We start from the raw sequence: 12,618 nt of genomic DNA, 5'->3' as shown, positions 1-12,618 counted from the left end.
AATGGATTGTAACGCGAGATCCTCGAAGACGGGCCTATGTTGGAAGTTCAAATAATAGAGAAAGTCTTACTATCATTGAAGGAGTTGCAACTGATGGCTTTACCATTCCTCCCTTATATATTCTCACCGCGAAGCAGCTACAGGAGCGGTGGACAGATGAAATAGAGAAGATGCCATGATAGCTACATCCGACACTGGGTATAATAATGATCAAATCTCTTTTCAGTGGATTCAGCATTTCCATCGGTCTACAAAAGCTCGCACCAAAGGAACCCACCGTCTGCTTCTATTAGATGGATTTGACTCCCATTGCACCTTTGAATTCATGGATTTTTGTGAAAAGAACAACATCATTCCCTTCTATCTCATCCCGCATACGAGTCACCTATTACAACCTCTGGATGTTGGTGTTTTTCAAGCCTTTAAGCATCATCATTCAGTGGCAGTTGAAGAAGCAACAAGACGCGGCTGTGAGAAGTTCACAAAGGTTGAATTTCTTCATGCTATCACCTCCATACGAAAAGCAACATTCAGAGTTCATACAATCAAACATGGATGGGAAGCAACTGGCCTACTTCCATTCAATCCTTCAATTGTCCTTAATAAATTGCGTGAATTCGAGACTACTCCTTGAGAATCTTCAAATTCAGATTCCATGGATTCAGATACTTGGTATACTCCTTCAACTGTACGCCAATTCAACCGATATAAACGCAAACTCGAGGCTTTGGAAGAGGAAGATGAAGATAACTATGATGAGGACTATATATATGAAGGATTACAGAAGCTTTATAAGGGTAGTATTGCAATGGCCAATACAGTGGCTCTTTTGCAGGAGGAGCTCTCGCAGACAACTGCCGCCTCGGCTGCTCGCAAACGCCGTCTGAACGGCTCACGGAGGGTAGTTCATAAAGGAGGAGTCATCTCTGCAGATAATATTCGCAAAATGACAGCTATTCATCATCAGATTGGTATTGAGGAGGCATTGGAGAAGTTACGGCCAAAATGGAAGAAGGTTATGAAGGAACTTAAGAGATATTGCAGAGACAAAGGCATTTATGTTAATGCCACCAAATTTACAAGGAATTCACGGCAATAGTTCATTTACAATATAATCTATTTGTATCTATCAAATATAGATTCATTGGTTGATAAATCAACTGAATATCATGGGGTATAAGTGGGCAGTAACGTTGAGATGGCGGATAACGTTGAGATGGCGGACCCTCGGAACGAGGGGCCGACCAGAGGTTGCAGGTGAGCGGCAGCTTACAAATCATCTAGGGCCCGGTTATATTCATCTACATTAGTACTCATACCATAGCTTTCGTTAACCCCCCAATTATATGATTGAAACCCCCGAACCGTCCCGCTAGAAAATGCCATTAGTCAAAATCAGCATCAGGGATCTGCATGCATAACCTGGTAATAAATTTTATGGATGTTGCTTGATAACATTTGGCAGTCGACTAGGCTCCAGCCTTGGCGGGAGGTTCATTGGTTGATATCTCGATTAGACGAGGGCGAATGGCACAGCAGAGCTCATAAGAGAGAATCATGAGTCACAAGCGGAGTAGGCCCGAGCGCCCTGATAAACATCGGCCCCCAGTCTAGGGTAGATTTGGTTGGTGATTGCATTCGCAGCGCTCGGCGCCAGCAGAATCCGTGTTGGGGGCCTTCGCGCTGAAGCTTGAGCTTGTAAACAGGGCCTGGAAATTGAAAAGCGAGGCTCAATATGGATGGCCGATATGTTCAGCCACTTTTCATTTGCTTTGTACAGCCCATTCTTCATCTCCGCAAAGGGATTATTGCAATAAACCGTTTATATTCGTCAAAACTGCTCAATGTTGATGGTTACACACAGCTCGTCCCACTACAGCACCTATTGTAGCCCTCAACTTCTGCCTCTTCTGTTTTCTAGTCAGGGTTCAAGGACAGTTCTTTTTTTCCTGAGCTGTCTACTAATCAAAACCCCCAAACGGCCAAACGATCATGGGGGACTCGCGATGAAGGCAATTATACAAATGTTGATATTTGCGGCGATGACAGATGTGCCTCGCATAGCCTAGGTCGTGGATGCGTCTTCTAAATCCACCAGCTTATACAGGCCGACGGAAGCTGACAATTCTTCAGTTTAAACGCCGAGTAATCTTATTCCCAGCTATATCACCCACCCTTGATTTTTTGGGGTTTCTGCTCAGAATCTGGGTTTCATCTTCCACATCTTTGTTTGCAGCAGCAAAGCTCCATTGCGCATCCTCGGTTTCATCAGTCACAGTTGAAATATCGGAATCATCTAAGGTAGCAGCTATGTCGGAGTTCGTCTGGTGCTGAGATGCAGAATGACATTGGGACTCAGTCTCTGAGAATCTTTCATTTGCCGCCCCAATAACTCCAGCCCTCTTTTCCTTTGCCCAATCTCGGGCATTCCTGTATGCCGACGCTCCTTGCCGAAAAGTTTCCAAGTTACCAGTCATACCCCACGTATTGAGCTGAGTCATAATATACTCGGGACGGTAATCTGGGCCGCTGGGCTTGGTGAGATGAGTTGTGTATAGCTTGAGTTGACCGCCATGATAAGTCGATGTAAGAGTATAGGCGTTGTTGTCGTAGGTTGATTCGTCTTCTTCGTATGACCGAAGGGAATGCATTCCTCGGGCTCCTAGAGCGCCATCATAACAAGCCTGACGTGTAGCCACAGCCAGGGATCCGTCGGGGCCTTTCGCTTCTAAAAAGAAGTTTGGTGCTATTGGGAGGTCATCCTGCGTTGACGGAACAATCTGGCTGCTCAGTTCCTTGCGGATTTGACGATTGAGCTGTTCGGGACGAGCGCCATAGAAGTGATCTGGTCTGGCAGAAGCCAGTGTGCCATCAGTTAAGGGAGCAAGATTTCCAAATGGATAATCCCTTCCGACACATTTAAGGTCACTGATATCGCCGTCAAGAATTGGAACTACTGAAACTGTAACGGGCTTCTCTTTGGATGCATATGCATCCGCTTCTCTGAAATCTTCAAAGCGCTTCTCAGAGAACTTCGAGGGAGAAAGGGAAGCTCGCGATCGCGCCAACATTTCATTGATCTCCATCCAGTTATTCGGTTTTAATGGCTTCTCGCCGTCTGGATACCTATACTCCGGTGGATAGACTCTATGGTCAATTAAATTCTGCTGAAAGTTCCTACTATATGCTGAGGTGCTTGAGGTTTTTGTGGTCGTCTTTGTGTTTGCGGTGGTGGATGATGGAGGAGATTCCGCCCGACGCTTCCTACGATGGGAGGATGACCTTGAACTCATCGGTTGGGGGACAGGATACTGGGATAACATTAGCACCGAGGTGGGTATTGGGTTGCAGTTGCATACATTTCTCAAATCAGACAGGTCGGGTCCTCCCAATCTCGAAAACCTCTCTATCTCCTTTAAGCGACCAGGCAGACAATCACGGAGAATATCCGGAGCAAAATAAAACGTTTCACGGTGCTTCAGCTCAGTAAATTGTCGAGTGATGGGCCTATGAAGTTTTCGCAATGGTCCTTGAGGGCTGTTTCTTCGGTCTAACTCTTTTATCGCGCTCTTGGTTAACCAAACCTTTGATAGATTATCCCAGTAAGACTGGCTGAGCTTCTGCTTCTTCAACTGACGATGTGGTGTTTCGGAAGGATGCTCACGGCGCTGGCGCTTGCGGGATAGCCTAAAGTCGTGCGACGAAGGCATATGGCGGCGGTCATAGGGCATTTAAATTCTTAAATGGAAAGAAGGGGAAGTAAAGGCCGTTTTGTAATAAATTATCACTCATAAATGAGCTTCGACAATGCCGAAGCTGTCATTACTAACAATCATCTGCGATAACCTGGCACAGGCACTAAGCCAAAAGAGGAAGAATTTGTGTGTTCTACCTTCGCTCGGGCCTGTCCTTGTAATGGTGGCGTAGAATCTCGTGGCGAATTTTCTGTCTCCAGAATATAGTCACTTATCCACCACTTTGAAAGCTCATATCCACCACTGGAATTTTGCGACTATTGATAAGCACACCATATCTGCCATTGGAATCCAAGAGACAATGATTCGTTTCAGCCTAAACGCATTGGAGCCCAAATCTACTAGGGTCTTTTCGGCCACTATCGGATCGCTGGAGCAAGTCACATGGCACTCGAGCCCCGCTAACGTTGCAGCCCCTCCTACACGGAGATCGTGTGTATTTCTGGCGCTGAAAGCCGAGCGTCATTGCTATCCCAGAATCTTCATCTGATATTGCGTTTCGAAAAGGTGAGAGAATTATTTATTCGGCCACCAACAAGTGAACCATATGTTCCAACCTGTACCACGCTGTCAACAAACCTCATTTCACACACCCCCAGAAATCGGCCGGAGAAAGTCAGCTTATAGTCTGCATAAGCAAAGGTGACTACGCATTTTACTACCCGTCTTCACAGCTACTGATGTTGTGTAGGCGAACCCCTGGTTCAGGGTGGCACCTAGTCACGATTGAACTTCTTTGCAAGAACGACTTAAACACGACATTTCACATCTACCTTGAAAGGCCATCGTTGTCGCGAGAACCGACGCCGGTTGTTGAAGGATAATGTCTGAGATTCTAGGGAATAAGGCACTCAGAGGGGAGTGGGAGGACATCGGAGCGCTTAAGTTTGAGATGTCGGAAGATATGATTGTGACTTTTGAAGGTAGATCATGCCATATTGAAGACAGCGAAGGCAGGCACGTCGACACATTAGGATCAGAAGATGGAAGAGTAACGAGAGAAGTACTTGAAGGATATCGATGTTACGTGTTGAAGGCAAAAATTAAGTTTGAAAAGAGGTAGTAATAAGTGGTGATCCAGAGCAATGACATTAATACTATTCAACTGTGGATAGGATCAATCTCTTAAGAGAGCTTCTTCTGTGACGTATTCCTCTGACTCTAAAATCTCTGGCTCTCCCAAACCAAGAAAATTTGAGATGTTAAATCCATCGTCGTAGCTAATCGTAATTACAAAGAAAGCATCCGCCTTGCGCTCTGGCAGGTACATAGCGAGGCAGTTTGTGACCTCTAGCCCTCCGGTCTCCTTCTCCTTTTTCCATAAATTGCTTCTCTTCAGCCCGGTACAAAATGGTTCGGGGAGCTTTTCAATCTTATCGCGCGTCGTAAACGAGAAGGGGCAGTAATTACCCTGCCCTGGAAATTCTAATTCTAGGTTATCTCGACAATGTCAACACAGGGGCGACACTCCATTAGGTGATTTCACGGACCTGGAATCTGCTGTGGTCGTAACTGGACACGTTTCGATGGTCGCTCATCTGTAACTTGATATTCGCTCCGCTTCTTGTTCGCTCTCCGTTGCTGACCAATATGGACTGCATCGGAAAGTAAGTTACCTAAGGGTGGTATTTGACTAACCGGTATATTCGAGGGTATTTCTACAGAATGAATATTCAGCGTCATGTTCAGTACATTCTGAGGGCTACCTTGCTTACGCCTGCCACTCTGTGCCATCTCTTGCTGAACCTCTGCCTTCTCTGTAGCCAAGTATTCCGCCTGCACTGTCGGTATTGGTTCTGTCTTGTTTTCATGAGGGTTTGAAGCAGGAGGGAATTGTTGCAAATCTGATTGAAGTTAGTCGCGTCTAATGTTGATTTTCATATTTCAAGTTAATTCGTTACTTACTCCCATTACGCATGCCTTCCCAGGCTGATTTTTCCTGTATAGTGTTCGTTTCGGTTGTATCGCACCATTGCATCTCGAGTTTATGGTAGCCTGAACTTCATTTAGCTTTGTGATACATGAATTTGTGCAAGAAAGCTGCTTACTGTTGAGGAAAGATATTGCATTTGGACGTCTAGGCGCGTTTGCCATTACCTTCCTTATCTGCTCTCGTGCGACCCAGTTGCGAGGAAGCCCTTGCCCCCTCATATACCTTTGCACATTTTTCAGAAGCCAATCGTACTCTTCAGCTGGCAGTTGGGCTAATCCGCTGAAAGAGATCATGCAGAAGACAGCGGTCTGACAACCTAGCTTTTGGAGACAAGTCCAACGAGAATCTTCGTGATCATCACACTTGGAGTCGTCCTCTGACAATTTCTTGATATTGTAGTTCAGCTTTCGCATTGGTAGAAGCTCTCCCTCTCGTATGAGTCTGGCGACTGGTTCAAGTCTCTCCAAGGCTGCGATTTGAGTTGCGAGGTGTAGAACCTTGGCTTTCAAGGACGGAAAACTATCTTCACCATCATTACGGAGTTGGAACGTATCACCGATGATTGAATCCAATTTCCGAAGACTTTGTTGTGACATGGTGGCGCGAGTGGCGAAGATAGACATGAGGGATGAACGGTTTCTTTTGTATTTGAATACGAACATGGTCGTATAGTCGCTGACGCCAGCACGGCATGGCGGAGTTGAATCTTTTCAGCCACAAGGCACATTTTGCGCATATAGTTTTACCCACCAAATGATGTGGTCAGGGGGGGGATTTGAGAGCAAAATGTTCGGGTTATAGCGTCTTGGCAAATTTTATGCATTCGGATATTGGGAATACCAACGTGTTTTCACTTTGACCATACCTTTTTGGGTTTTAGGTTTAACATACTGGGGGCCAGCTTGCTGCCTTGGATGCTTAGATTGACCTTGTACATATGGCCCTGGAAGTGAACGCGAAAAATGCGGAGTTCAGGATGGCCGGCTCGATCTCAGTCTCAATCAATCTCGTCACTTTCCAATCAGCTAGCTTCCATCAACAAGGAACATGCCATATTATCACCTAACGCCAACACATTGTGCCAGAACACTTAAAATGCGCCAGTCAAAAGTTTCTGGTAGCTGCAATATCCTCCTTCCTTTTCTTAATTTAGTGTATCCGCACTACCAGAAGCTACAAGTAATCTCTCTCAATTGTCTCGATTTTGAGCAAAGGTCTCCCGATCAGTGACGAGAACAACCATGCATACCAACATCCTTTTTCGTAGTATATCTTTTCTTTTTATTTCATGTAACTTCCTTTATGCGTGGTTTTGCTACGCACAACTAGGTCATCCCACTACTGCAAGCTATGACAAGATTTTCTTCCTCCATTGTTTTCAATCCTAAGGGACAACTATGTATCCTGCGGCACATCCCTGGCGTCCAGATCTCGCAAAGATATTTGCGGCGTACGGCAATGCGTCTCGCATACTCTAGTCCCATGCCAGGGAAGAGAAGTTGATAGATAGCAATTGAGAATGGAGTTGGATCCGCTGGTTGCAATACAACAGTATATAAGGAGGCAAGATTCCCTCCGAATTCTGAGACATGAACAGCTCACGAAATCCGAATTCTGAAAATACAATCCCCTACCAATTAGATCACTTACTGTATCAATTGCCGCAAACCCATTGCACATAATACCATCTGTTTAGAAAACCAAACCACGTCTCCTACTCCAGAATGAACGCATTCAACACTGCTGGTTCTTTGCCAATCCACACTGCCGCATCCCAGATCTCCACTGTGGACGTCTTCTTCCCCGGCTTCACCGGCATCTCGGCGTCCATGCAGCAACTCCTAGCTAGTGACCTGAACAGCTATGCTCACCTTCTGTGCTTCTGCAGCATGCTCCTGTTCTTGGGTAGGTACGCCGTCCGTTACTTGACGGACTTGATGGAGACCTATTTCAGTTCGTGGCTCTTCCCCCTAAGGATAGCTTTTTCTAACCATGGAAAGCTTCGACCGTCCACGTCTCCTACTACAACGAAGCGTACGATATGCTCATCGCCTGGGTATCCACCCAGCCGTTCGCCCATAAGGCTCGCTCCTCTCTCGCCAGCGTCGGCGGCATGCAAAGACGAGTATACGCTGATGAGCTTTCGAACGAGAACAATAAGAAGCCTTTGCGGTTTTCACCTTGGAATGGATCATTCTTCTTCGTGTACAGGAAGCATCTGCTCCGGTTTCAGTGCGTGGCAAGAGAGACGAAGGAGGATATCTCCATCTCCTGCATCGGCGGATCGTCGCAAATCCTGAGAGACCTCCTGAGTGAATGCCGAGCCGACTATCTAAAACTTCTCCAGAAAAAGACTACGGTCTTTGAGCATCATGACGGTGAATGGAGGAAGGCGAAGGCAAGAGACATCAGACCAATATCGACAGTCATCATGGATGAGGACGAGAAAACGGCCGTGCTGAAGGATATCGAGGGTTTCCTGGACGAGCGAGCCCGCGGCTGGTATGCAAGGCGCGGGATTCCCTATCGAAAAGGGTTCCTGCTGTATGGGCCTCCTGGAACCGGGAAGTCCAGTTTCAGCTTATCTGTGGCCGGGCGTTTTGAACTGGATATCTATGTTCTCAATCTTTCAAGCATCGACGACAGCCGCCTGAACAGTTTGTTTGCCCAGCTTCCCCCGCATTGTGTCATTCTTTTAGAAGATATCGATGCTGCTGGCACGACGCGAACGGAACTCAGTGAAATGACAGGAAACGCCGGCCAGGGTGTGGTAGGCCCTCCACAGAACAGGAAGTCCCAGGGAAATGTGTCTCTGTCCGCTCTTCTTAATGCCCTGGACGGCGTATCTTCGCAGGAAGGTCGATTGCTGATTATGACGACAAATCACATCGAGCTTCTGGATGACGCGCTCATCCGCCCTGGCCGCGTGGACAGAAAGGTTTTGTTTCAGCTCGCTGATGAGAAGATGAGTTCTCGTCTTTTCTGCACGGTTTTCAAGCGGTCGGATGAGGATGACAGCAACCCAGAAAAGAAGACCGATGCAGAAAAGAAGACAGATGATGAAAAAATTGACCGACTTGCGCGTGAGTTTGCCGCCAAGATACCAGACTATTTATTTAGCCCGGCGGAGATACTACTATCGTTCCTGCTTGAACGCAAGCAGTCGCCTACCGACGCAGTGGCTGATGTGGAGGATTGGGTTGCCAAAACCAGCAAAGGAAGGGGAAAGGTGAAGAATTACGCCAGGGCACGAGCAATTGCCAACCCCACTGACTCTTTCGAGGATCTTGCGGAGAGTTCCCAGGCTCACAACGCTTGATCCATCGCGGAAGCCTGGCGGACCCAACGCATTCTTACGTCTCGGCCAATCTGGGAGGCCCTCTGCTGTTTGTCTGGCGAGACGTTAGCTCCGAGTTGACGTTCTCGCGAGGTGGACTGGGACAGATATTTTCTGCTTCACGTTTCTCTTTCATGTTTCTTTGTCAGTAATTGTTCCTGATGGCAACACTGCTTGTTTTAACGTTGAATCTTCATGACTTCGCCTTTTATCCGTCACAAGATCTGCCTTGTTTGATTTTCTGTCGTAGTTCAATAATTGACGGAACTTAGTCAAATTTTGTAAACATCGCTCGCCATACATCAACGGGAAGTGCGGAGGAACCTCCCTCTGTTCGTAGGCGCCGTTTCTCCGAGCATGCTCGATCAATAAACTGTCCGTAGCTCATCACTAATGAATGGTGTGGACGACGCGGTCCTTCATAGTCACTTCCCATCTGCTCTCGAAGGAGGACAATTAGCGTAGACCAGTGGACTGAAGGCATATAAAGCCAGCCCTCCTCCCACTTTGTTTCCCTCGCTCGATATTCCCTTTTCTCCTCATAAAATGCCGCAGTTTTCACTATGGCGCCTACAATCCAAAACTTAGCCCAAAACAAACCAATAGCACCCAAACCAATGGCACCTGACGTCCAGAGCGATAGCCCCCAAGCACGCCAAATTTCGGACAAAAAAAGGCCAAAATGGTCCCCAGAAGAAGATGTTCTGATCATCGAGCTTCGGCAGCGCGGAATGGCGTGGGGAGATATCAGCAAGGAACTCCCCGGGCGAAGTGCACTCAGCTGTCGCCTGCACTACCAGAATTACCTTGAGAGACGGAGTGAGTGGAGCGAGGATCGCAAGACCAATTTGGCCCTATTATATGAAAGGTGGAAACGGCGTGATATCTGATGACAACCGGCTCCTTACTGACAGAGCAAGCAGATTCAAGTCGGAAATGTGGGCGAAAATTGCAGAGGAGATGTCCATCCCCTGGAGGGCCGTTGAAGCTATGCACTGGCAACTGGGAGAACAAGAAATGGCGAGACGATCTAGGACAGTTCCGTTCTCATTCTCTCAACCCGCATCAAAACGCTCACGTTCCGTTCAGCTCCCTCCCTTTGCGGAACTCGACGCCGTATCCCAAGGGAACCGCAGCAACGCAGCTACTCTCTCAACGTGGATGGCGTGATTATCGCCGCCGTGGCTTCATACCAATAATAGCCGTACAATTGGGGTTCGATACCGCAGCGTTCGATGTATGTCTCTGGTCAGATGTCCAAGGCAAATCGGAGGTTCCGGGATATCTTGGTATTTATTCTTTGGTCCCACCGCGTGAGGCCGGTTTCTACGGATCTCCTCTGGTTCCATGTTCGTGGTGATTGTATATGAAGATATCTGGCGCAGGACCGGCCTTTGTTTGATTTTCTGTTGTAGTTCAATAATTGATGGAAGTTAGTCAAATTTTGTAAACATCGCTAGCCATACATCAATGGGAAACGTGGAGGGCAGGGGCCGTTTCTCCGAGCCTGCTCAATTCGCCCTCATCCATCCGATCCCTGAAACTGTCCCTAGCAGCCTACGAGTCCGTAAAATGGTGCGGTTAACGTAGACGGGGACTGAAGGTATATAGAGCCAGCCCCACTTTGCTGAGGTCGGTGTAGTCACGTGAAGAGCTATGATGCTCGTACCATGGGAATTGGGTGCAAGCATGCCATGCTCCATCTTCCATCAAATACAGATGATTTTTGCCAGCAGAATGGGTAAGTAACATCGCTCTCTTTATGACTTGGTGTCTGACAGTTATCACAGAGTTGGAATTCTTCGTCACCTCACAAGCCAACCCGCCAGAAACCCTCTCGCATAGAGAGAGCCGCGAGCTGTGCAAAACCATCGAGTTGATATACGCGCGATTGATTATTGCAGAGGACATCATCAGCGCTCTAGAAGCAGGCCATTATTTGGAAGAGGCATTCGGCGGTCGCATTTGCAGCTTAAGGGATATAAAACGGCGCCTACGACCATATCAGCAACATGACCGACACGAGTCTCGGCCACAGCTGCACAAGTGCCCTGCTGCACGATGTCAGCACCAGTTTGAGACTGCCGATAACCTGCCACGGCATATCCGAAATACAGCTGATCTTAGCCACCGGTTTGACAAAGACATACTGGACGGGAGATACTGTTTTCAGTGTGGGAAAGAGTTCGCTTCAGCCAAATCTCTTTGGTTGCACGAGAAAAACGATCATTTAGACTCGAGCCGCTCCAGGATTGATGCTTTTAGGCAATTGCGCAGAGCTTGTGAGTTCCATTGCTCGTTCGAATAGCATCCACACTAACAGAGACAGTGTCTCACGTCGAACTACCGGTCACAGCACAACATCCAACTTGCTGCCCGTCATGGTAGAAAGCAAAATCAGCAGTGCGTATCTGAAGAACAGCGTTCTGACCCGCAACCAGTTGTTGAAGGGACCGCGGCGGACAAAGTTGACGAGCTTCCCTTTCATGTCGTAATGCAGCCATCGTCGACCGGCTCCGAAATGTCTGCCTTTGATTACAGTGTCAATTCCATTGCCGATCCCAGTTCAATTCACTCTTCATATATCGGCCCCAGCGGATCCATCTTCGACTACAGTGTTGATTCCATGGCTGATTTCAGTTCAATTCACTCCTCGTCTATTGGCCCCAGCAGACCCATCTTTGACCACAGTGTCAATTCCATTCAGGTGTTTTATGAGACATGGTCAGCGGTCGCTCCATAAACAGCTCCCCATCAGCTTATACCCCATGGATTTAAAAGCTAACTTTTAAAGGTCAACTTCTAAAAGTTAACTTTCCCACCCACCCTCCCCGGTGGGCGCTCCTCCCCTGTGGGCGCTTCTCCCCCTGTGGTAACTTCTCCCCTGTGGGCGTTTTTCCCCCTGTGGGCACTCCTACCCTGTGGGCGCTCCTCCCCTGTGGGCGCTCCTCCCCTGTGGGCGCTCCTCCCCTGTGGGCATGCACTTAGTTCTTTCGGATTAGAAGGAGTTGGGTCCCCGCTGGAGGACCTTGACTACCATCTAGACATTTCATGTACACCACAGCTACGAAATGGAACGGATGATAAAAAAACCGGGCGAGAATTATGATCAAAACACTCAAATACAAATATTATATGAATACAGCATGGAAATTGCGTAATGATCCACCGGGCCACGTGACACCTTCGGACGCAGAAGGTCCAAGAATAATATGGCTGTGATTTGACCATGGCGGTGATAAGACGCTCCTAACAGGCTTTGAGCCAGTGAATGAGAGTCTAGTGCCTTCAGAAGGGTGGTGATAGATAGACTGAAGGCAAAGGGCAGGGATAATGTAAAGAAGAGTTAAAGTTTTAATAATACCGAAAGGAAACCGCACAGCGCGAGCGGTCCCGACTTCGCTATCCCATCATTGCGTGGGACCGCCTCGATGATCGGTTGACTCAATTCCATCCTCGCCTGCACCAGCTCCTTAATGATTCTGGGTACCGCTCCCGCTATAAGAGTGTTGGGCTCGAGAAAGTGCGGAGGCATGGCAGAAAGATCCTCTCACTCGGAGTGTCCTGCACAGCACTGGCTACTATGGCCTTAG

At 47.8% G+C, this 12,618-nt stretch overlaps 6 protein-coding genes across 6 annotated transcripts; 4 read left to right on the top strand and 2 right to left on the bottom strand.

The window, feature by feature from the left end:
* Positions 1 to 175: 175 nt before the first annotated feature.
* HCAG_01756 (predicted protein) lies at positions 176 to 1,099 on the top strand (the record flags this gene model as incomplete). The annotated part of the gene is made up of 2 exons (XM_001544659.1): positions 176 to 470; positions 651 to 1,099. The coding sequence occupies 2 exons, from the start codon at positions 176 to 178 to the stop codon at positions 1,097 to 1,099; spliced, it is 744 nt and encodes a 247-aa protein (XP_001544709.1).
* Positions 1,100 to 2,129: 1,030 nt separating this feature from the next.
* Positions 2,130 to 3,710, bottom strand: HCAG_01755 (predicted protein; the record flags this gene model as incomplete). Its single annotated transcript, XM_001544658.1, has 2 exons — positions 2,130 to 3,311; positions 3,360 to 3,710. The coding sequence occupies 2 exons, from the start codon at positions 3,708 to 3,710 to the stop codon at positions 2,130 to 2,132; spliced, it is 1,533 nt and encodes a 510-aa protein (XP_001544708.1).
* Positions 3,711 to 4,872: 1,162 nt separating this feature from the next.
* On the bottom strand, positions 4,873 to 6,350 carry HCAG_01754 (predicted protein; the record flags this gene model as incomplete). The annotated part of the gene is made up of 5 exons (XM_001544657.1): positions 4,873 to 5,171; positions 5,246 to 5,350; positions 5,471 to 5,599; positions 5,661 to 5,750; positions 5,804 to 6,350. The coding sequence occupies 5 exons, from the start codon at positions 6,348 to 6,350 to the stop codon at positions 4,873 to 4,875; spliced, it is 1,170 nt and encodes a 389-aa protein (XP_001544707.1).
* Positions 6,351 to 7,412: 1,062 nt separating this feature from the next.
* HCAG_01753 (predicted protein) lies at positions 7,413 to 9,007 on the top strand (the record flags this gene model as incomplete). Its single annotated transcript, XM_001544656.1, has 2 exons — positions 7,413 to 7,593; positions 7,689 to 9,007. 2 exons carry the CDS (start codon positions 7,413 to 7,415, stop codon positions 9,005 to 9,007), a joined length of 1,500 nt encoding a protein of 499 aa, XP_001544706.1.
* Positions 9,008 to 9,642: 635 nt separating this feature from the next.
* Positions 9,643 to 10,385, top strand: HCAG_01752 (predicted protein; the record flags this gene model as incomplete). Its single annotated transcript, XM_001544655.1, has 2 exons — positions 9,643 to 9,844; positions 9,940 to 10,385. The coding sequence occupies 2 exons, from the start codon at positions 9,643 to 9,645 to the stop codon at positions 10,383 to 10,385; spliced, it is 648 nt and encodes a 215-aa protein (XP_001544705.1).
* Positions 10,386 to 10,762: 377 nt separating this feature from the next.
* On the top strand, positions 10,763 to 11,768 carry HCAG_01751 (predicted protein; the record flags this gene model as incomplete). The annotated part of the gene is made up of 4 exons (XM_001544654.1): positions 10,763 to 10,766; positions 10,816 to 11,158; positions 11,382 to 11,428; positions 11,467 to 11,768. 4 exons carry the CDS (start codon positions 10,763 to 10,765, stop codon positions 11,766 to 11,768), a joined length of 696 nt encoding a protein of 231 aa, XP_001544704.1.
* Between the last annotated feature and the right edge of the window lie 850 nt (positions 11,769 to 12,618).

The sequence above is a fragment of the Histoplasma capsulatum genome, genomic scaffold, assembly GCF_000149585.1.
Source record: "Histoplasma capsulatum NAm1 scaffold_1 genomic scaffold, whole genome shotgun sequence".
NCBI classification, from domain to species: domain Eukaryota; kingdom Fungi; phylum Ascomycota; class Eurotiomycetes; order Onygenales; family Ajellomycetaceae; genus Histoplasma; species Histoplasma mississippiense.
This window is presented reverse-complemented; position numbering and strand designations above follow the sequence as displayed.